The following is a 23303-nucleotide window of genomic DNA, read 5'->3' on the forward strand; positions in this document are numbered from 1 at the left end:
AGGACAATGCCAAAAACCAGAGCAGACATGGAGCAGGTTACGTGTGCCGTGCCAGCCGCACTAACGAAGGAGGGATTCGAGCAGGGACAAAGGCAAGAAATCTCTTTATATCGGTTCGACCTGCACCTGCAAGCGCAGACACAGAAGGACCAGGTGTGTGCGCAACAAGTGAGCCAGATCACAGAATCATAGAATCATTTAGGTTGGAAAAGACCCTTAGGATAGTCCATCCTAGCAAAAGCGGGGACACCTGCCCCTGATTCCTCTGAGCTCTGCCCTGCGTCCGGCTGCGCAGCGTGGGACACTGCAGGACTACAGTATGTTACATTTCCAGAGCCAGGCGACAGAAATGCTGTGTATTATAAGGCAACTCTGGTCTCTTCAAGGTCCAGGTCCAGTAAACTGCAAAGTGAAACTCTCAAGATTTCCCAATTTAAAAAAAAAAACAAAACATGTCAGTGATGGAGTTCATGAGGGGGAAATCTTGGCAGGGGGGCAGGACTGGCTCTCACACACTGCTGGCTCCCACGGGAGGCAAAGGCTCGCTACAATAGGCAAACACCTATTCAACAGTAACGTCAACAATAAACATTTTATTCACAAAAATAATTACAAAATTACTCTGACACTGTTAGAAAGTGGTGTTTCAAGTTACACTCTCGTTAGTGGGAAATAATTACCGTAAATGCTCCAGAAATGAAAGCCACATACAGAAAAGGAATTAGTTCACAGTTAATGCAAGGGGAAAAGAAAAACCCAAACCCCGTTTTACTGCAAACTTTCAAACCCAAGGCTGATTGCACAGATCAATGGCTCAAAGACAGACTCGCAATCTACACATGTACAAAATATGAAAACCAGTTTCTTGCTGCTTCAAACATCAATTGCAGTTTAAAAAAATCAGGGCATTTAACTGTAGCTGCAAGTGACATGTCAAAGGAATAATGACACATTGATTAATTTTCTTAGATAAATGAGCTATACTCCTGAATGCTCTTCAAAATTAATTTGCAAGAGCTTAATATTAGGGCTTAATATGTACTTCAGAAGCTGCACGTGGTTCCTCCTAATTGCTTGTCCAGTTTACATTGAAAAGCCTTTCCTGGTGGGTATGGAGCCATAGCAAAAAAACCCCCATCTCTCTGCAAAATGACCAACGTTACGGGGAATTAACATTGAATTAATTACTTGTAGCAAAGGCGTAGGTACATTTATGGGGAAGCATTAACAGTTTCACTGTTAGAAGCAAATAGAAGCTGTGCTGTGCTACTCCCGCAGCCAAGCCCTGGGTTTATGGTGGCACTGTGCTCTCCGGATGCTCCAAAATGTGTTGCTGTGGCATTTCTCCTCCCCTGCCGTGCCCCAGGGCAGACAAGCCCCTTCGGCTCTCCCAGGCACCCAGCCCAGGAGCGGCCCTGGCCAGAGGGGACCACGTCAGAGCTGAGATGAAGACGAAGGTCATCACGTGAAACCCGCTTTGCTCCCAGCAATCGGAGGAAGACTCTGATGCAGATCACGGCCTGACCCTCTTCCCTACTTTCTCCTCGTTTCTTGGCAGGGACTTGCCAGGTGTCTTGCCAAGACGGGGCCGGAGCCCAGGAGAGGCACCGAGCCTGGACTCCTGGCTCCGTTCCATTTCAGACAGCTTCGAGTACCCAAGTCCTGAGCGTGAACCTCTCCTTCCAGCCCTTCGCTGCGTCCCTTGGCACCCGCTGCCTCAGCAGACAGGCTTTTTGAAGTTGTCGGTGGGGGGAAGCTGAGTAGCAGCTCCTATTCTGGCTACGACAGTCCAGCTGTCGGCAAAAGTCTGCCTTGGGAGATTGATACAGAAATTCAGTTTCCTCTGCAGTTTTCACCTCTGATAATTTCAATTCTAAATGTGTAATAGCATATTTAAATTTCACTGGCTTTTGTAAGAAATGTGCCTGAAAAGGGGTTGTGCTTGCAGACATAATTTCTGTACAGCATTTCGAGTTCCTGCGTACTTAAAAATAAAGTATTTGCTCTTAAAAATCAACACTCAAACCCACTACAGGCACGAGGAAAACTCTCTTGCTGTGGGTGGAGTGTATCTCCAGTACATCGAAGGGGAACTGAGCCTCAAGTCTCCAACAACCAAAACCCAACCCCGGTAGGAAGAGCAGCTGCTCAGCACACGCAGCCGGCCAGGCGCCTGCTGGTCCAGCCCTTCTCGTGACAAAGCACCAGACACGAAGCCATCGAGGGAAGGCAGGAGGGGCTGTCTGCTTGCAGCTCTGCAAGGAAAACAACCCTCCAAAATTACCTTACAAAATGCTTTCGCCCAGGCACCGTACCTGCCCATCTTTGTCTCGCTCAGGAATAAACAAATGAGATTTTGCTCCTGGGTAAAGTACGTGTATCAGCTACCCTGTGAAAGGAGGAAACCACTGCAAACACAGCGTAAAACACTGTTATCTAACATGGCAGGAGAAGTACTCAGCTTTGTTGAACAAACAAATTGACCTGAAGTTGAGGGAAGAAAATAATGGTGAGAGGAGAATGCGATAACTGACCCCAGCTCTTAATTTCCTCTCCCAGAGGCAGATGCTGCCCGCAGGAGCGGCTGGAGCTGAAACCGTAACCGGAGACCAGGGCAGAGGCAGACAGCAGCAGATGGTGGATTCAGGATATGCAGATTTTGGCTTTATACAAGAGCAAAGAAAGGTGAAGAGCGGGATTGAATGTCCATTGGATATGGATGAAAATGCCAGACTGAGAGCCAGTTTTAGGAAGTATTTATTGAATAAACTCGTACAGCTGTGTCCTGCCCTTCACTATGGGTCGGGACCTGGGTTTACCTGCACTGTCAGAAACTTAGGGATTGGAGATGTGGTATGGAGATTGCTTCAGAAAAGGCACACCTACATTAAGGGATTAAATCACTTGGTTCTACAGTAATTATACTTAAAATCTTTTCTTTTTGCTGAAGCAGAAAAGATCAGCTAATATTTGCAGCATTTCTTACATTCACATTGATTTCTTTTTCTAAAGAGCACCTCTTGCTCTGGCCATTAGGAAAAAACCATGATTGGGATGGCAGCAGCACCCAGGAGGACAGGCTGGACTCCCACAGGTGGCCATACCTGGGTACCTGCCAACTTCCATCGAGGGAAGATGTTCTGCACTTCTTTTTTAACACAGCAACCCTCGAGCACAGCTGCAGGCATCACAGCAAGTCCAGGCTGCAAACGCTCTCCCACCATCAGCTCTGAGGCACGTCAGAGTCCTGCATGACGGGGGACAGAAGATTAACTCCTGCATTTTCCCGTGTTCCCAGCAAAGCCTTCACTGGTTCACTCAGCTGATCGTTCCCATGGTCGATGGGACTCCTGTCCCTACAGGGTTACTGGATAAGGACTTTGTATGGTAAAATCAACGAGAGCTTTTCATTTCTTGAGCAAGACGACCTTCAAACACAACTAAAGAATTTTTCTGAACATTGTAATTAAAGAAATCCAAACCTCAAGATGAACCATGCGTTTATTATTCCAGTCTACAGACAGCTGCGCTACCCTTTTCACTTCCCAACATCAAGAAGTTTCAGCAGATGGGTGTGCTGCAGGGGCGCTGGGAGGGGACTCTCTCCTCCAAACAGAAGGTGATACGGTTATACTACGGCAGCTGTCACAAAACTGCATTTCAATAGTTCACATTACCTCTGCGTCACCGATTAACAAGAGGTGAAGGTTGATGTGCAGGAATCTGGGTCTTCCACCCCAAATTCGGTTGCACCACATGAGGGATCCCTGCGGCACTACCTGGGGCGGGTTTGGTGGGAAAGCTGACCTACACTAGCCTCCCCGCATCTTCAAGCTTCTTCAGGGGATGCTGGATCCGGTGGACAAACCGTCAGGAGAGGCAGAATCCAACACCCGAGTCCATTCCCGGGGCACTCTTAGGACCCTGGAGGTTGTGCCGCATCAAGTTCACGTGCCGGCAGGAGTGAATTTCTTTTTTCAAATAGAATTCTAAGTTTAGCATTCACCTGGGTGCTAATCACAGCTTTACTCCTGGAACTCTACGGGAACCTTCAGGTTTGTCCCTGCAGCCTCCAACCACATTTTCAAGTGACAGTGAGTTTTGGCTACTAACACGAACCAGGTCTTAGTTCCCCCCGCCACATGCAATATTTCTGAAACAAGTACATTAGATCCGTGTCATATTCAACATCCAGAAACAGAGACCCCCAGCAAGAGCCAGCTTAGCAGCTTGTTTGAGAAAAAGCAGTGGTTTTTTTGATAAAGCTTCTCTTAAATTCAAAGTGCAGATATATATTTGCTTTGGTCCCTTTTGCTCCATAGAATTTCTTATCACTAATATATTAAAGTGTTTCCACACCTCTCCTATCATTTACTATTGTTGCTGGGTTTTGCCCTTTTGTTTTTAATTGGCTATATAAGTTTCAGATAAATTTAGCTTTGGAATACACAATATATTAATCTTTCTTAGCTCCTCAAAATAGTTCTTTGAAAAGGCATGTATACAAAAATATTTACTAACTATGAAGTACAAAAAATATATTTGGCTTGCAAGTAAGTGTGTTTTTTCTTTACCAGCTTATCCCAGAAAATACAGCTCAGTTCCAAGACCTAATTTTCCTTCCATCATGAAGCTTTTCAGCTGAGGGGAGCAGGGCTTGTGAAGGCAAACTGACTTCTCCAAGTCCATACCGACAGGCTAGCTCACCGAAGATCAAGAATACAGGATCCTTGGATCAAATTACTGCCTTTTCTACTGTGGGCTCTTAGGAAAGGGGTTTGGAAGAGATGTTAGTTTTACGGCAGTACCATTTGTACTAGAATCTCACGTTCAACAACAAAAATGTGGACATTTTACTTCCAAGCACATCATTTTACGCAGATAACAGGCCACAATTAATGTAGCCGCAAGAATTTCGATTCTCTTCCTCTTGCAGTACCGTAAGTCTTTAGCTACTGGAACCACTACTTCTTCAGGGAGTGTTTTACACACTGATGCACTGTTCGGCACATGTCTCTGACCTCACAGTTTCTTCTACAGCTCTTTGATACTACTGATGAGTATTTTCAATTTACTTTAAAAAAGACCCCGAACAGCAGCCACAAGTTTGCCATCATTGGTCAGGGCCTCCCTTTCAACACCTGAAATAGAGCGTTCTGACTTTTTCACGTGGACTATCTGCGTATTCACAGGCTCAATTTAATGCAGAGGTCGGCTAAGCAATAAATACATCAGAATTTCGGAGAAAAAAAAAAAGCCTAACAAATATATTTGGTATTTGTACAGTGCATCTATTTACCACCAGTCCAAGTGGATACCTATGTATCATAACCTGGCAGTCTTTCTGAGCAGCCAGTGGCTGCACCGCATCCAGGTCGACTCAGTCTGTAGCACTCCGTGTCCCAAATCATTCCCAGCAAAATGACACATTTGAGCTTTTCCCCCCAAAACACCACACACGTACATAGTAGGTCACTCCTTTCTATTCTGCCCTCAGGGTCTCCAAGCAAACCCTAAAACAAGAACAAGCTCTTTCAACACAGTTTGCTGACATGTTTGCAGCGATACTTTACTCCTGAACAGAGAGAAGAAACGTGTGTACGGGTCTGTACTGCCAACAGACACACTGTGCTCACCCCTGTGGAAAACATGGTCCTGTTTGACAACAATCAATTGAAAGAAGCCCACTGCTACAGAACCGGCTGCAATCCGCATCGGGACTGTAAAGGGCCATTTAGTAAATGCATGAGAGAGGAGCTGTGTTCCTTTGGTATACGTTGCTTGAATCCTTCCCAGCCCTTGAGGAGCGTTTGGGAATCTCCACACCAAAGCCTGCAAAAGCCCCGACTCCTCTACCTCTCCCCAGCTGGAGGAAGAGTCTCTGGTCAGGCACTGATGACTCCAGGAAGGTGCTGCCATGCTCTGCCCTGCAGACGAGCAACGTGGTGGCCAGGGACGTTCACAGCAGCCGGCTGTGGCTACCGAGGGATTACAAAGCTGTCGGCGGCTCTGCCCTGGGGACAGACTGCAGCCTAGCGCGCAGAGCTGACCGAGCATTGGCGCAGACTGCATCTGGATCACGTCCCATCCTCTCACCCGAACGTCTACGGCACTGAGTCCAATTTCAACTGCGGTTCTTCACGGGGCTGCTCAGACGTACACCTAACGGGCATCAACAATAGGTCATCTGGCACCAGAGGGTAATTTGAACATGATCCAATCTCTGAAGGAAGGCCCCACATTTGAAAATTAGGTCAAGAAATGGAATTTCTTCCTACTAAAACTCTGGCACTCAAATATACAATCAGTTACCCAGCTTCAAAACAGGAGAGCCCCTGAAAGAAGTCAGGAGAGGGAAAAACAGGGGAAGGTATCAACACCTAAAAAAACATTAAGAGTATCAAATTATGGTGTGATGACTTAAGAGTTTTTCTCTGTGGTCTCTTGCACCTTGGCAGCAGTCATCTGAAACTGCGGCACATATGGCACAATGGCTTTATACTTCAGGCTACTTTGGATACACACATTCAAATTAGGCGGTGTATGCTGAAGAAACCCCACATCTTTGAGGACATTGGTTGTATGGAACGGACACATCACCCCGGAACCTTCTGTTAAAAAAACGTCATTTTCTCTTTTTTCCAGTGATGTTATCCCTAGGTAATACAGGCTCCGCTCAGGACTATCTCCGTCTGTGAAAGCGTCATCCTGATCTGAAGGCTCCGAAAATCCCTCTGAAGAAATAAGGGAAAGCGAAAGAGTCTTGCTGGGCTGCCTGCCGGGCGGATCACGTAATAAAAGGAATGCCCCATTTCCCACCTCCCAAGAGCTACTTGAGAAAGCACCTGTAACTAAGGAATCTTCAGCTAAGAAGCATCTATCAAAACAACTTCTTAGAGTCATTTTCTGTTCATAAAGCCCACTTGATCTGGAGTTACTGATAATAGTAGCATATTTAATATCGGACTGCCTTGTAATTTCTCCACTGATTTGGTCATCACGGGAGCTCTTGGAGAAGCTGCTACTATTGAAATGGCTGCTAGAGCAAGCAGAGTCATGTTCAGAGTCTTGAATTTTTGTAAACATTGAATCAATTACTGAAAAATCTTGTCTGTCTTCTTTTTTCAACACTTTAGTAACACTGATGTCTTCCAGCACTATTTCTGGTTCCAGAAGAAGAGGCTCAAATGACATTGCTTCGGGGTGCTTGATAAAAAGATGCTCAAAAGTTTCAGGCTAGAAGAAAACATATATTTTAATGCTCGTCTATTATTTTTACTTCAGTACGAAGCTACTGATTTTAAGAATCACAGACAAAAACCCCATAGTTTCAGTAAGAGTATATAATTGAAAATCCTCTAAAACACATTTCCTCTTTTCTTTCTGTCTGCGCGTAGGCGAAGATTGAGGGACAAGACACAAAAGCGAGAACCTGTTTGTGTGTCAAGTGCTGCAAAGCAAGCGTTCTGTGAAGTGCTCAGTACTCCAGCCAAGACAGCCTATCGTTCAAGCTGAAACAGAAGCAGCTGAATGGTCCCATTCCTTTTGACATTAATAAACATGCACATACTGTTAAAAACACACGCAAGTGCTTTGCAAGACAAAGGTCTTATGCCCTTAGACATCCTTGGCTTTTTATTTAGATTGTATAAACAACAGACTTAATCATTTACATGTCAACTAAAGTAACTTTCCCTGCTAGGATTATACTATTTAGGGTCAAATTCAGCCTTTCCGTAGTATTTTTAGAGCATTCCCATTTGAATAGCAGCTGTATGTTTGAACTGCATGAATAGAAACACACACTGATTTTGCAGAAATGTATGCTTTACTTACTACTACCTAATATATATGCATGTAAAATACACAATAGCGTGAACTGACAGCAAAACTGCAACTCCTAGCTACAAAGGAAAAGTCACTTGAAAAACATACATTTCCTAACGAATTCAAGACAAAACAAATAGATAAAAACAGATTTTGTGCATATTAGCAAACCATATTTTACAGCAGGAAAGCTGCCAAAACAACTAGGAACATGTCAAAATACTTAGACTAGTATACAATTATAGAAAAGAGTACACTAACTTGCGTATCTTAGGCTACTACTTTAGTCTAGACTAGCTATCAGTAACGCCTGTGCCCTCACGCGGCAAAGCTGGCGAGCAGGTTTCTAAGTGCTTTGGTACTTGCCCCACACAAGTCCATCACCTTCCCACACCGAAACCAACCTGCACACTGGAATCTCTCCTAGTCTTCAAAATAATGTCAATAACCACATATAAAATTAAACCAGCTATTGAAATGAGCTGTAGGCTGCTCTATGCTGTATACATCAAGCCATAATAATCATAGCTTATGTTCCCCAATGAAAGCTATCTTCCCTCTCACAGGTTTGCTATGAACTGACAGGAGCAGAGGCACTGCTGTGCCGAAGCAGACTAACAGTCCAGTCAGCGTATATTGCCCACAGTGGCATTTTCAAAATAGGAGACACTTATTATCAGGAAGCTTTTGAAAAACCAAAACACCATGTTTCCTCCTGATACCTGCCCTCCTGCAACAGGCAGCTGGTTTATCCTGAACAGAGATGGGTTATATTCCTCCCAAAATCTGCTTGCTCCCTCACCCCAGCCCCAAGTACCTGCTCTTATAAACGCATATGGGTACCACAGAAAACATACAGATAATATTGCCTGCAAAGATTCGATACATCACATTCAAAGACAGGTATGTTGTTTGGCAAAGGCCACCATCTGCCAACTCAGACACATCACTTATTAAAACATGTCAGATATTTAATCAAATACATTGCATAATCCAACGTCCTGAGAAAATGTAAAACTATAGCATATCAGCAATTACAGAGTAAACTGCGTGAATAGTGCTGTATTTCCACAGTATATGCATGCATGGTATAATCTGGGCACAAACTGTGTTAAACAACAGGCAAAGTAGTTTCATAAAACTTGGGAGAAAAGTCATAATCTCAGGTCACCAGTTCCCAAACTCCGCAAATGAGATCCAAACAAACAAGGAATTTCAAACAACATTGTATTTTGCTTCCCTGTTCAGTCTAGGTTTTAGGTTGTATTTGTCTCATAAGCAACAGACTACCTCTGAGCTGTAAGCCAGTTACCACACCTGAGACAGGTTAAAGTCAAAATTACTTTGCACTCTAGTTGCTAAACACAGATACATCAAAATATGATATTGGCCTAATTCTGCCAAGACCAGATTTTGACTTTCACATATATTTAACTTTACACATTGCAAATAACCCCATGGACATAGTGGGGTAATTTAGAAAGGCATGAGTCCTTGCAAGATTGATACTAATTCCCCTGTAAAACATTTGTAGTTGTGTTTAAGTAATTTCTCCAACACTAGGTCCTAAAGCTTTTTTATTTTTATTTACTAATTTATTGAGCAAATAAGAGGAATTTTTATGATTTTGACATTGTGCATACATGTAAAGGATTGCAAGACAGAGTCTTGCCTGGTTTAGACTACGATTTTAAACTCTTGCTGCTGTGAGCAATACAATCAGGATAGATGCAGTTCTGGAGTACCAAATGTGCTATATTGAATATACAAAGTAATGATCAGATGTTGACTCCAGGATTTAATACTGATACGTACCAGGACACGACAGGAGTTCTACATCAAATGCCTTCAGAAAGACATCAGAACTTCCCAGTAGTGGTATACAGGCTATTTATGTAATCAATGCAGTTGTAATAAAACTAAGGAAAAATACCATACAAGTACTATACGCTGCTTTTTCTACTGGAAATTCCATGCACATGTATAAAAGCAGGATTTGGCCCTAAGCACACGATTTCAAAGAATGCGTTCTGGCCTTGGACACTCATGAGGTGAGCGAGAGATGATCATGCTATTCTGAGGACAGGCACTGTGCCTTCAGTGCGATTAACATTAAGCAACGTTTTCCAGTAAGATTAGTACAACGTATGGAAGAGGCGTGCTTTCTACTGCATAACAAGCTGTCAAAAATCATGTCAAACTTCAGTTTCTTTCCTACTTGCATGCATCATTTCTTTTCCATTAATTATAGAACAAGGCATATGAATATGGAACAGTATCACCAGGGTATCAGCTTTACCCTCCTTTCCTAATTAAAACTTCATCAACTTTAATGCACTTATTTCTGCTCCACCAGTCGGCGAAGAGAATCATTTCCAACATGCTAAATCCAACATGCAAACTTCATGCACCTCTGCAATTGGGGACAGTGAGGATTATCAAGAGCTCCTTTTGCTATAGTTGAAAAGATTAAATAGACAAATACAGGTGCACCGGTGCAACTTATACTCCTGCAATTAACAGCTGTTCAAAGAGCCCAGCCCTTCCCCGGATGCAGCCATGGAAGCAGACATCTCAGACTGGTCTGGGATTTAACAACCTGCACAAGTAAAACACACTTCGTTTTCTAGACCATGCCAGAGGCACAGGCTCTGCTAACGCCAGCCAATGCTACTGCTGCCACGAGGCTGGAGAACATCCACTCTTCCCTCCATCCGACCACAACTGCATCTTCCCCAACAGAAGGATTTCCAGGAGCTTCATTTAACATTAAAACATGCAGCTTGGTGCATCAGAGAAGTAAGTACTTCAGCATACATTAAAAAGCCACAAAAAATTGTAAGTAAAAAAAATAGGCAGAAACTGCCTTAACACCACTGAAATCAGATTTTCCTTGAGGATTTCTGGCTTGTTTTTTCAAACGCATATCTAATGTTAGAGATTATTCAGGCATCTGCATTGACATGGCTGCATGTTTAAATGATAACAAATGAAGAAGCCATATCAGTAACATGCACGTTGGTATTTTCAGGAAAAAGCAAGCAAATAAAAAAACAGTAAGGCACAACAGACACCCAGTTTCTACACTCTCCGAGTTGCTGCTGCACCCAAACGCATGTAAAAAGTTCAAAAGACCATAATGGGACAACCAAGTACTTGTGCAAATAAGAGACTTGATCACTTTGATGTGCCTGGAGCCAGTGGAAACTCCCAAACTAGCTCTCAGTTGAACAAATACTCAATTAGAATAAAAACACACTTTCAAGTGAAGTCAGTAACTGGGCAGATCTTGCGCTCAAGCTGGATAAATCTCAAACCAGTCTGATGTCTCTGCTTCCACGGCTGCATCCTGGGAAGGGCTGGGCTCTTTCAACTCCTTTTGAAACCCAGGGCTTGAAAGTATTCAGCCCTTTGCCAGTCACAGCCTTAGTCAGTAGGGCAATAAACAAAAGTTAAAACCACCAAATCTAAAGTGCTTCTGCCTGTGCAAGTGACAAACCGTGTTTTGGTCTGTAATATGGCACTTGCTCCTAATTTTTTGCAAGGGCTTTTTAGATTTTTGACAGAGCTACTTCCAGGATTCATTATATTTAAACAAATCAGCATTGTACTGTATCTGTGCTTCCTGTCTTCTGAATATAAATAGAAAAATCTTCTAACAATTCTGTATAGGAAGCCTGGGAGCTGGCCCAATGGTTCAGCAGGCAGTGACCATGATTAGACTTCAAAGAATGTCCATTCTCTGTTTAAATGAAATGAAATAAAATAAAAGATGAGAAAAGAAACCTTCACTGGGAAAGCAAATTAAATACCTGAAAAATCTTCTGCCATTAGATGCTCTTACTTTTAGAAATAACAGGCCTGAATTTAGATTATTCTTTCAATGATTACACACCATCAAACTGTGAGACCATGAGAAACTTTGTCTGCTGGTGCAAACTGCCTAAGACCATGTAAAGACCCTTACTTGTCACAACTCATCACATCACAGCTCCCGATTCACGTGCCAAATGGAGAGGCAGTTTATCCCAGCAAAGAATTTGGCCTTTGATACACACCTGGCACTCACTGAGGTGCACTAGCATTACACCTATGGGATTTTGCAACTGTTTACTAATTGCCCTGAAATTTAAACACCCCCTGCATTCAAAAGAGGTGTTGGTCTCTGGTCCTGGCCCATTTCCACATACTAGCTTTCTACAGCTGAGAGAACTGCTGTATTGCTAACTTCTGAGGCTCCGAGTTGCTCCGTTCAGTAATTCAGGCAGGGTCTATTCTAACCAACAGGTAGAGTTCAGTACTGAGCAAAGAGCAGTCAGACCCATGGGGTGGGGGAAGAAGCATCACCAGGGAAATACACACCTTCTGAAAATTAACTCCTTGCGCCCAGGAGCAATTCTTGGGGTTTGGAACATCTTCCCAAAACAGTTTCTTCATTCTGAAATGTGAGGTAAATTCTGAAGTTGGTACTGTTCTCATACATTCTGTACTGCTGTCATTCACCTTTGCTATGTCAGAAAAGGAATCTGTGCGATTTTATTTACCCAGAACACTATGACAATGAAACAAATCATTTTAGATGTTATAGATGGCCAAAATTTAATAGAAAAAAGAAGGAAGAAGTGACATACCAAGTGGCAGTTTAGCAAAATATAAAAGGTACAGGCAGTCTTTGCTGAACATGACCCCAACCCACCTTCCACAAAACTCAGAGGGATTTATTTCAACTGGCTTTTACTTCAGACCTTAGTTTGTGATGACAATTGCACATGGAACTCAAGAGTGCTTTACAAATTCAGAGCACATGACACCCATTAACTTGCCCATAAATCACTCTGCAGAAGTGAGGAGTATGTGGTATAGGCTGAAGTGATACTTCCCAGTGAAAATGAACAGCACTGATCATCACGTTACTGCAAGGACACCAGACCTGAAAGGGCAACGGTCTGACTTTCACAAGGTAACAAGCCTGTGCACTCAAGACACCTTAATTCTTGGTGCTGTATTCCACAGAGTCCGCTGCCTTCCAGTACAATACATCAAATATATGATAAAAATAATTCCTAGCCTTCCCCAGAAAGACCCTGCCCACCAGCTCAGCAGACAGGCATGATCTAAGCTGCATCACCTTCTTCTAAAGGCCTTCTGGGACTTTTATATGACAGTGAACAACTTACCTTTGGTGCAAAACCAGCAATGCTCCAAGCAGCAGAACTGAGGTTGAAATAACTATTGGTAGAACCACATAGAGGCTGGCATTATTCTCATTTTCATATCCACCTGGAAATAAAAGGAATTCAGATAATAATGCAGTAAAATAATTTGTCTGTGAACAAGTAGTCTGCAACAGGGTAATAACAAACAGTAGAAACAATAGCTTACACACAAAAACCCCCTGATAAACAGTTTTACTGCACATCAACAAACCTTTACCTTGAGAACAAATAGAGGAAAAGGAAGGAATTATTTTAAATACTGACATGACTCCTCCATCCCTGTGGGAGGCAGCCACTGCTCCCTTGCTATTAAGAAATGAAATCAGAGCGTATGAAATAAGAGAATAACACAACTGGAGAGTGAAGAATCACAGGGACCTAGGATCTCAGCTATTAAAGTTAGATGCACAGGAATTCAGGTCCCTCACTCAACTAATCCCACAAAGAGTTTTCAAATTAAAGCAACTGAAGTCTAGATCACTGTTTATAGTTATAGCACAATTACTTTATTACTGACTTTTATTCTGATAAGATGCAGACTTCTCCTGCATTTAAAGTTCATTTTTACAAGCTCCTATTTCATAAACAACATGGAGAAAGATCCTGTAAGTTACCTTTGGTAAACTGATCCGTTGCTCTGGATTTGCCAACTCCTCCAGCAAACACAGGGTACAGGCTGAACTGGTACTTCTCAATCAAGATAAAGTGATCTGGAAAGACGAAATCAGCCTTTTGAACCAAAACTGTTATCTTACTTTTAAACAATTACCTCCACAGAGTGCTCTGGTCACATATCAGACTACAGATCAGCCCAGAGAGGGGAATAATGAAAGCCATCTTTTATAGATACATACTTTACTATCAGAAGATATGAACTATTAATCCATATTGGATAATCTAGCATCATTCTGTCATGGAATTAACACCTTTATGGAGCTATTGTAAAAATTTCTAAGCCTAAAGCCAAAATGCAAATGGAATGCGCATGTTAACTTAGATAATTAGCTGGTGTACTCAATATTCCAGAACTAATTTTATTGTATTGCCAAAAAATGAACACGCTCCTGAGCTTCATTCTTTGTTAACCTGATTATTAATGTAACAGTCAATCCTTTACAATCAGTCCTCTAACGGTAATTAAGAATTCCTCTACTGGTTCTTACCATAAAAGCCATCACAGAAACACAGAGAGGGGAAAAAAGGAATCCCAGAGCTCAGTAATGCTACATTTTTCTGTTCCCCAACAATTAACGTACTGCGTTATATTTTCAAGTAAACACTCACCATAAATATAGTATTTACTAATATTTGGAGGAACTCGCACCCATTTCATCTCCTCTTCTCTGTTAAGGTTCTTCCATTCGATAACAAAAGATGTTATCACATACATTTGAGGTGAAAGCGTCCAAATCAAAATCACACAAGTGCTGTTCACTGGGTAAGCGCTAAGCGACTGCACAACATTCACTGACAGAACAAGGAGAAAACAGCCGTGAATTACATGAGCTCAGAGGTGAGATGAGAGCTGGGTCAGCAGGAGAGGCGTATACTATAAACTACATGCACACAAATGATTGCTATGGTTTCAGCACTTCATCATTTACTTGTTTAATTATCTTCTATATAATAAAGCCTGATCTTTAGTTCACATAAGCAAATACGTTTCTCTTTAAGCCAGCAAAGCTTGGTTTACGCCAACTAGTCCCAAACACTAAATAGATCAAGTTTCTTACCAGACATCAAACAAATATCCTGTTTCTCCTGTGCACCTCCTTAATTATCACTCCTTATCCAAAAAATTATCAACAACTACTGAACTGTCAACATTTAGCTAGTAAAGCACGCATTAAGAGCCTTGTAAGCTAAATCCAATCCTACTGAATCTAAGTAATACACCAAGATAACAATCCAGTTGGACAAATGCTTCTCATTACATCTGCTAACAACCACAGGGTACATATTCTTTCCAGAATACGCTTACACACAATATCAGAAAGAATTTTATCCATAAAAATGCTTTTTGCATTACAGCACTAAAGTTCAACGAATGGACTGCAGTAATGTTTCCCACAGCATATATTTGCATATGAATGTTACACAATTGAAGCATTCAGAAGCAATAGCCTTTATTTTATTAATAAAGCAGAGTGCAGCCGAATCAATGAAGAGGCTGCTTAGGAAGTAAAGCCAAACCTCTGAAAACTATGTACTCTGGCAGCCCGTCAGGTGAGCAGCCAGAGAAACAAGACCATATTTCATCTTGGAAAAAACAAAACATTCCCTAGCAGGAATGCTGGGTGTTCCCAAGACAAAGCAGATGAAAGACCAGTTCTACAGTAAGATTTTATTTGTCTCTGATTAATTATTTTATATTCTGTTAGCGGAGGTAAGACAGCCCAGTGAAAGACAACTCTTTTCCCAACCCCAAAGATCATTAAGATTTTCATGCGATGGAAATTTCATTTTTCAAATAGCTCTGTTGGTGAGATACAGAATCTGTTTCCCATATACAGCTGAATGTATCATCATAAAACATTTTTTATTCTAACAAAGGGAATTTTATTACAAAGAAAGCTTTGTCCAAAAGTATCACAAGGATTCCTAGCATTTTCCATATCTCAAAATGGTTATTAATTGGTGTTCTTACCTGTGCTCATTTGCTGTGATAGAGTTAAATTAAAATTAATTGCAGAAACTCCAATTGAATTCATGGCTAAAACTGTAACGGTATGTGTGTGTTCAGTCCATGGAAATGAACAGGTAGTGCCATTATCAACATATTCTGACCACGTGGTGTTTCCTGATGTCTGATGCTTTATAACGTATCGGCTCACACTGCACAATGAGTGATTCTTCATCAGTGGCTGCAGCAAACATTGGCATTAATTAATTTCCCAGTCTTTGATTTCAAAAACAAATGTTATTTGGGCAGAAGGCACTGCTCCAACTTTAAGAAAACATGACCCAATAAAGATACTATAGACTGGCTACTGTCCTTTTAGCAAAGGCACTGTAGTCCATTTAAAGACTTAATTTCTTCTCTCTCTCTCTCTCTCTCTGAGAGCTGACACACTTACTTGCTGTCTTTCCAGTGAAGGGAGGGCAGGAGGGGGACACAAGGAAATACAAACTCAGACTCCTATAGTAACTCACTGTTTTATGTTAGTATTTTTCAGGACTGAAAAAACAGAACAGATGACTGTTTGCATACTAAACCTGGACAAACGGGAGTGGGCAGTCACTGATGTACTTTTTTTCTCTGTCCTGTCCTGCATTAACCTTTTAACGTAGCTTTGCCCAGTCTACATGCAGTTGCAGTGGTGTTTATACAGGCAGCTGTCTAGAGTCAGTGGCACATTCTGCTCAGAGATCTTGGTCAGCAGAACTTGGCAGCTGAAGACTGCATCTCTCATCATAACTTAAAGTCTTTGACTCCATGTTATTCTTTTTTCTGAGTATTAGAACAAATCATGTTTTAAGTCTCTGTTCCATAGCGTTTGTATAACTAACACTGAAAGTGTAGACTGATATGAACATGTAATATAGCATTGACACTTCAGCTGCATTAGTGCAACTCAGGCAGCAGGTCTGGTCTCTGCACAAAGGGAAGGAAGCTTGCAGCCTGCCCAGAGATCTGAGGGCTCTCCTGAAGCAGCAAGGACTAATGGCCCACATGCATTTCAGTATGGCTGTGGTGCATGCAATTGGACCTGCGCAAGAACAGTTTGACCGTAACTTCAGATGGGTCCACCTTACAAAAATCAGCTCACTTCAGAAGGCCCGTGAGCTTCCCAAAGTCTGGAAACACGCCTGCTGCCAGTGTATGTCTGTGCTGAACCTCAGCTACTTCTCAACCATCCAGAGCAACCACACAGCACTAGGAAAGTTTTTGTCCTACTACATTACTATAAACTTGGTAATGATTAGGGTACAAAATCAGCTTGACATATGCCAGCTAGCTGCAGGAGAGATTAAAGAGAATAAAAACAGAAGCGGGGAGGAAGCGATAGCAACAGAAGGGAGTAAAGTCCGAGGCAGGCTGACTGAGCAAAGAAGGCAAAACCATCTCCCATTGCACCACAGTATTACAATCAATATTCACCAGTGATGTCTACTTGCCTCCAGCATCAGCCAAGCAAGAGACAGGAACACAAAAGAATTCATACCCCAAGTGCCTTGCAATACAAAGTCCCATAAGCAGTGACCGTCCAAGTTTGCCTCCCAGGGAAGCACGTGCTTATGGTACTCCCTTTCTGGCAATTCTACCAATGGTTATTGGATCAAAGTGAACGACTAAAATGTAATTGTTCTCACCTTCCACAGGAGTGTAACATTCTTCTGCCTCCTTGCTGGATCTTCAATAATAATTCTCCAAAATTCAGGGCCTTGTAAGGGAGCTGCAAGATTACACAGTTTGAAAGAACAGTGTCACACCTCAGTCTGAAACTGGAGAGACCACCAGAGTGCACTCTGAAAGCACGTGTACCTTTGATATCTTTTACAAGCGTATAGGCTGATCTGCTCCAGTTGCTCCAGTAACCTGATCCACCCAGTTCTCTGCACCGGACCTGAACAACATACTCAACACAAAGTTTCTGAACTCTTATCACAGCTGATCTTGTTGGTGCATTTGAAACTTCATAAAGCTGTAACAGAAGTCAAAATATTTAGAGTAAGAACAAAAGGCTGTTTTGGCACCTGTTATAGTCAAAATTCCCAAAAATGAATCCAATGAGAAAGTGGCCTAATCAGTAATATTCCTTTGCTAGATAATGCAAATGCTTATAAATGTGATTCACTGCGTGCCACAGATTCCACAAAAAACAGCTAACGTGCTAAATGCCAGCACTGCAACAATTCATGCTTCAATCTAGATTAAAAAAGACAGTACCTCCCATGTAATTTCTTCCCTGTTCACAGCATACCGAATCTGAAATTTAAGATCATTGTTCGTAAATATTGGGTTTGTCCAGCTCACATTCAACAGCCCAACATTCCTGGTGATTTCTGCTTTAACATTGGCAGGGGGATGCGGCTTCACTAGAAAATTCAAAGAAAAATGTATTACTACAATGTCTGCACTGACATTTCTCATTAAATCCAATCATCATGGTTTACTTTCCTCTGTCCTGAGGGTGGCAGGTAACACATTGTGGCCTCTGCTATTCCAAGTAAAGCTGCACTATAATGCAAACATAACAATTCACCAGTCCCGGCTGCCTGGCCCATTCATTGCAGGCAAAAGCGTTGCTGACTGAGAAAGGCAATGTTTCTCTAATTGGAAATTCATTCAAATTTTGACCCAAACTAAAATCACTAAAAAAATCTTAAGTTGAAATATCAAAATCAAAGTTCCTTACAGAATAAACATTTTATTAAAAAAAAATCCATGGGCAAGTTTCAGTACATTTCATTTTAATTTAAACCACATAGCTTGTATTAGTGCCAGCATCTGGTACCTCCCCTGGTACAAACAGCAAAAGGTGTAGCCTGGCACTAATGGGGTGTACCACTGTGGAAAGTAGCTGCACACATGGCCCAGAAAGGTAGTTCCTATAAAGACAGTGACGGACATTATGCAATGATTAATGGAAATATTATGTGAAGTTTTTATGTTACTAATAGGAAATTCCAACAAAATTCAGCTTCTCCAGCAGACTGAATACGAATGTTACAAAGCCCTAGTTTGTTAACAGAGCAAAGTTAGAATAAACTTGTTTTGAGTAATCAGATGGTGAGAAAACAACAACAACAACAACAACGAAATAAGCTTTAAATTTTGGGTGGTGCTAGAATGAGTATGTTCTGTTTTACTATGATACAGAGCACTTTTCATTCAGTGTAGGTCAATTCTATTCATAGCTTTTTATTTGAAGTGATGACTTGAATAAACCAGACTTCTAAAACTCTGCTAGAATTCCTAACTGGGCAGCATCATATAAAGCTACCATCTTTCCCCAAAAGAGCACAGCCAACTGAGAGCACAGATGTGCCCGACACAGACTGACACTACAGCTGCCATGCTGACAAGGTGCCAGGTTCTCTTGGCAAATTGTCTAAGCAGCAGAAGTGCAGGATATCCACTCGCCATCCCTCACACCACCCTCCTTTCTGACGCCCAAGGCTCCCAATAGTTCTCTGACAATTGGTGAACTTGCTTGTCAAAAAGGCACAAACAACCCTCTGTGAACTGGACAGGAGCAACCTTGAAAACCACAAGGTCACCAAATTAATAGTAATAATAGTAATTCCCATACCCCACTTAGCTATAATGCACTGAACTTTGCCTTTCCTTTCCGTGTCATTCACTTTTGCTTACTCTATTTAAACTTTGAAATGCAAAAGATAATTCGGTTTAATTTATGTTCTCTGTATGCATGCTTCCTCACACACTCACTGTTCCTGCCTCTTGCTTTTATACAAGTTTAAGTGTTCTGTGTGTCACAAAAGAAACTTTACAAAAGCATGCAAGAGCATGAACAGTCCCTATGATTTTAAATTACTATATAACTGGGTAAGTAATACAGGTAGTGCTACACGGTATCAAAGGATAAACTTAACAACTAATTGAAAACTTCAGAAAAATTAAGATAACCAAGAACCTTAAAAATGAGACTGCCTTTTTAAATATAACACTTGCATTTTCTGTAGATGTCTTTGCAAAACACCCAAGAAGATAAATATGCAAAACTGGATGTTTCATTTTATAGGTATTAGCTGCAGTTACAATCTGCTCCTGTGCCAAGGAAGATGTATGGAAATAACGTTTAATCCAATGTCTTTTAGAAGACAATATCAAAGCTCTTATGTTTTTATGTTCTTTCCACAATCTAATTTATTTAAAAGGCTTTGAAGAAGTACTTTACCTACACCATATAAGGAATGAAATCCAAGGTCACAAGCGAAGACAGACATGCACGAATCTTGACCTACCCACATCTGCTGGAACGACACAAGTTGGTGAGGATTCAAGTGTTCCTAGTAAGTGCTTGAACTCTATCCACATGGTATATCCAGATAAAAGAAAAATAGGCTGAAATGTGCACTCGTAAGAATGATTCTTCTGTAAATGGCATTCTTTCACCTCTGATTTTGGAGAAGTACTTGGAAAGTCAGAACAATAAATTCTGCTCCTTAAAAGAGAAAAAAAACCATTCAGTTAATACATTGCAACTATGAGCTACTCATGGCATCAGTAAAATAGAACTCTGAAGGCAATTAAAACAAATGGTGTCACTGGAACCATCTGGGGTTTTTGGATGATTATTTGGACAGATCTTGAACTTGAATCTGCACTAGATGGATAAATAACACTGCAGCGTTACTCCTCAAAGCTTTGGCTCTTAGCCTGAAAAAAGCAGGATGTGAAGGCTCTTCCCAGTGCAAAATCTTTTGATAAGAGAATAGCAACAGGAAGAAACAGGTACAAGAGCAGGCATCTCCAAATACTCATAAATCATGTTACTCGAGTGGTATGTATTAGCAATAAACATAGCAAGGCAGATCTCCAGCCAAGAATTTACTCCAGCCGGGAATATGACCTTCAAAATAACTAACTGGCGTCCAGGGGAAAGCTGCCACGTGGACCAATCCGACATGTACAGTGAAGTCTCCAGAAGATGGAAATCCCATAAAAATATCAGTTCTGGAGGGTGGTATTAAAATCCCACATACAGCCAGTATTGCGTCTGGCAACTGAAGAGAGGAGACCTGGACTCTCGATAAAATGGCACCGGACATCTTACTGGTGACAGAAAGGAAAGTTTTCAAATTTCTCCTAATTTCTCCTAAGCTTGTGCACAGCTCAGACTTGTGGTAAGAGTGGCCAGATAGGGTATTAGTTACTCAACGGAACCACAAAAGTTACACTTAGCTGAATCTCTCCTCCCTCTTCCTGTCAACATAGCTAATATTGATTAAACTGGTGCCTTGTGCTTTGAAGGTTTAGCTTAGCATTCTCTGTTTTTACAGGATGATCATTTCTGTGCTGTTTCTGTTGGCAGCACTGACTGTAGAGGAAGATGTAGTAACAACCCAACCAAAACAAAACACCAACACAGCAAAGCTATCACATGACATTACTGTAGAGCTTTGTATTTCATCTGTAAAATGTAATTGCAGCAGTAACTAAGAAGAATAACTGCATGCTCCTGGAAAACCTGATGTGTCTGATGTCGATGCAACACATCTAACTTCCCACTTCCATCGTGAGGACTTGCCTGTGTTTAAGCAAATACTAGCAACTCCAACATATTTATGGTGCCTCTTACAATCAAGCTTGGGCAACTGAAAAACCTGACCATTTCATTTGGTTTCAAGCTTGTAAACATTCAAGTTCCTCCTGTATTTTTGTTCCTAATATGCAATAGAATGTTATGGAAATGATACTGGTGTTTTCATAACTATAAATTTTTAAACATCTTATACTTCAACTTTTTGGGAGTCACTACACTCATGTGGTCCCCCATGATTTTTTTTTTTTTCTCTCCTCTTTCAGAAGTTACTATTAACAAACCAAAAAAAAAAAGAACAAAAAGAACGATCACAATAAATACTAGCGTCTGGGAAGCATTTTCAGTCTGTATTAATGTTCACTGTTTGCTCTAGCAGAACACTGTAACAAATGTACAGATATCACCTCCTATTAGAAAATAACATTTTTAGCTAAAACTGAACTGTGAAAAAGTGGGAATAAAAAACATGGCAAGAGCAGCATGGTTTTTATTTCAAGCTCTCTGTCCAGCAATACACTCATTATATTCATATTTGTGAAGACAGTTGAAACAAAACCTACCTTAGTAGTCAGCTAGTCACTAATCCTGCCCTAAAAGCCTCCACTTGAAGTCTCAAGCATTCCAGTTATTACCTTAGCCCACAAAATCCCGAGAAATATTCACCTGGGTACTACGATAGTTCAAAACTTCAGTCCACCCCCAACAGAGAAGACAGTCCAGCTTTCCAAAGGATTAGGCCCCAGGGCTGATTTAAGCTTGTTTGCCAAAACCTTTGCATATCCAGTCCAGCAGAGCAGTAAAACTAAAGATTTTTTTTGCAGGAAGGGTTGTCTGTCTGTCTATCTTGTTTATATAAAGACTAACGCAGTTCTAGGAAACTCTCAAGCTCAATATATATTAGTAACTCAAAGGGATTTTTTAGTTTCATGGTAAAACAATACGATCACAGGCAATATCTGTGCACATGAAGATAAGGATGATCACACCACTGATTTAATAATCAGGTTTGTATTTTGCAAACAATAATGTATTTGCTCCACACCACACCCCAGTTCTCCTTCTCTGTCCAAAAGACAGACAAAATCAAACCAACTACCTGAAAACAAGCTAGGCCAAAACACCTGACCAAAACCATGGAAACTAAGAATTGCTGTAGCCACCAAAGATGCTACCTTCATAAAGCAATATTCCCTTTATGAATTAAGATTTGATTTTCTCTTTATAAGCAAGATTTTCTTCCATCTGGAATGAATTAAATTCTATCCCTGTATTTTTATCTACTGTCTGTATATAGAAAAAAAGATACAGAATTATAGAAAAATCTAAGATTGAATGGAGACCTCAAGAGGTCTCAAGTCCTACCTCCAACTCAAAGCAGGGTTAAATTCAAAGTCAGATGAAGTTGCCCAGGGTCCTGTCCAGTCGAGATCTGAAAGTCTCCAAGGACAGAGATTCTACAGCCTCTCTGGGCCACTGCTCCAATGCTCAGGCACTCTCACTGTGAATGGTTTTTTTCCTTATTTCCTTACAATTTGTAGATACGAGCAACTAGAAGAATAATTTTTATAACTGATACAAGCAAACACATCTGCTTTAAGAGCACTGGCTTCCAAACTGCATCTACAGGTTTTACAAATGCTGAAAAACATTGTAAGTAGAATCCATGTTGCGTACTCAGCTATCTATGGTGCCCTTTCTGCACACATAGGTAATACCTCTGGAGTTCCAGTTGCGAAAAAGTCCAGCTTACAGAAACTGAGGACATTTTATAATTATTATTACAGCAAAGAATCCTGAATGGAAGTATTTCCAGAGCAACACTTTCCAAACATAAAGACTGCATTAAAAGCTATACATACCTGTAGTATCTTAACTGCAAGGAACTCCCCAGGAGCAATGTGTTTGGGTTTGCAGACCATCTACAAGTCATTTTAGTTAAGTACCCATCCGTTTCACATGTGATATTAATATTCACATCTAATTAAAACACATTGAAAGTTTATTAATAAAGACATAATTTTTTATA

At 41.2% G+C, this 23303-nt stretch overlaps 1 protein-coding gene across 3 annotated transcripts in view; it reads right to left on the reverse strand.

Annotated features, from left to right (window-relative positions):
* Nucleotides 1-558: 558 nt before the first annotated feature.
* Nucleotides 559-23303, reverse strand: part of LEPR (leptin receptor) — a 46227-nt gene continuing 23482 nt past the window's right edge. For 2 of the 3 annotated variants that reach the window (XM_069788492.1, XM_069788491.1), the window contains exons 9-19: nucleotides 23137-23254; nucleotides 19977-20176; nucleotides 17935-18083; nucleotides 17530-17689; nucleotides 17358-17440; nucleotides 15691-15907; nucleotides 14328-14510; nucleotides 13658-13753; nucleotides 13005-13107; nucleotides 12190-12265; nucleotides 559-7236 (exon numbers count right to left, since the gene is read on the reverse strand). In XM_069788492.1, the coding sequence (XP_069644593.1) occupies nucleotides 6421-7236; nucleotides 12190-12265; nucleotides 13005-13107; nucleotides 13658-13753; nucleotides 14328-14510; nucleotides 15691-15907; nucleotides 17358-17440; nucleotides 17530-17689; nucleotides 17935-18083; nucleotides 19977-20176; nucleotides 23137-23254 (2201 nt within the window). In that variant the 3' untranslated portion in view covers nucleotides 559-6420. The other variant, XM_069788493.1, reaches the window with a different exon arrangement.

The sequence above is a fragment of the Haliaeetus albicilla genome, chromosome 8 (assembly GCF_947461875.1).
Source record: "Haliaeetus albicilla chromosome 8, bHalAlb1.1, whole genome shotgun sequence".
Lineage (NCBI taxonomy): Eukaryota > Metazoa > Chordata > Aves > Accipitriformes > Accipitridae > Haliaeetus > Haliaeetus albicilla.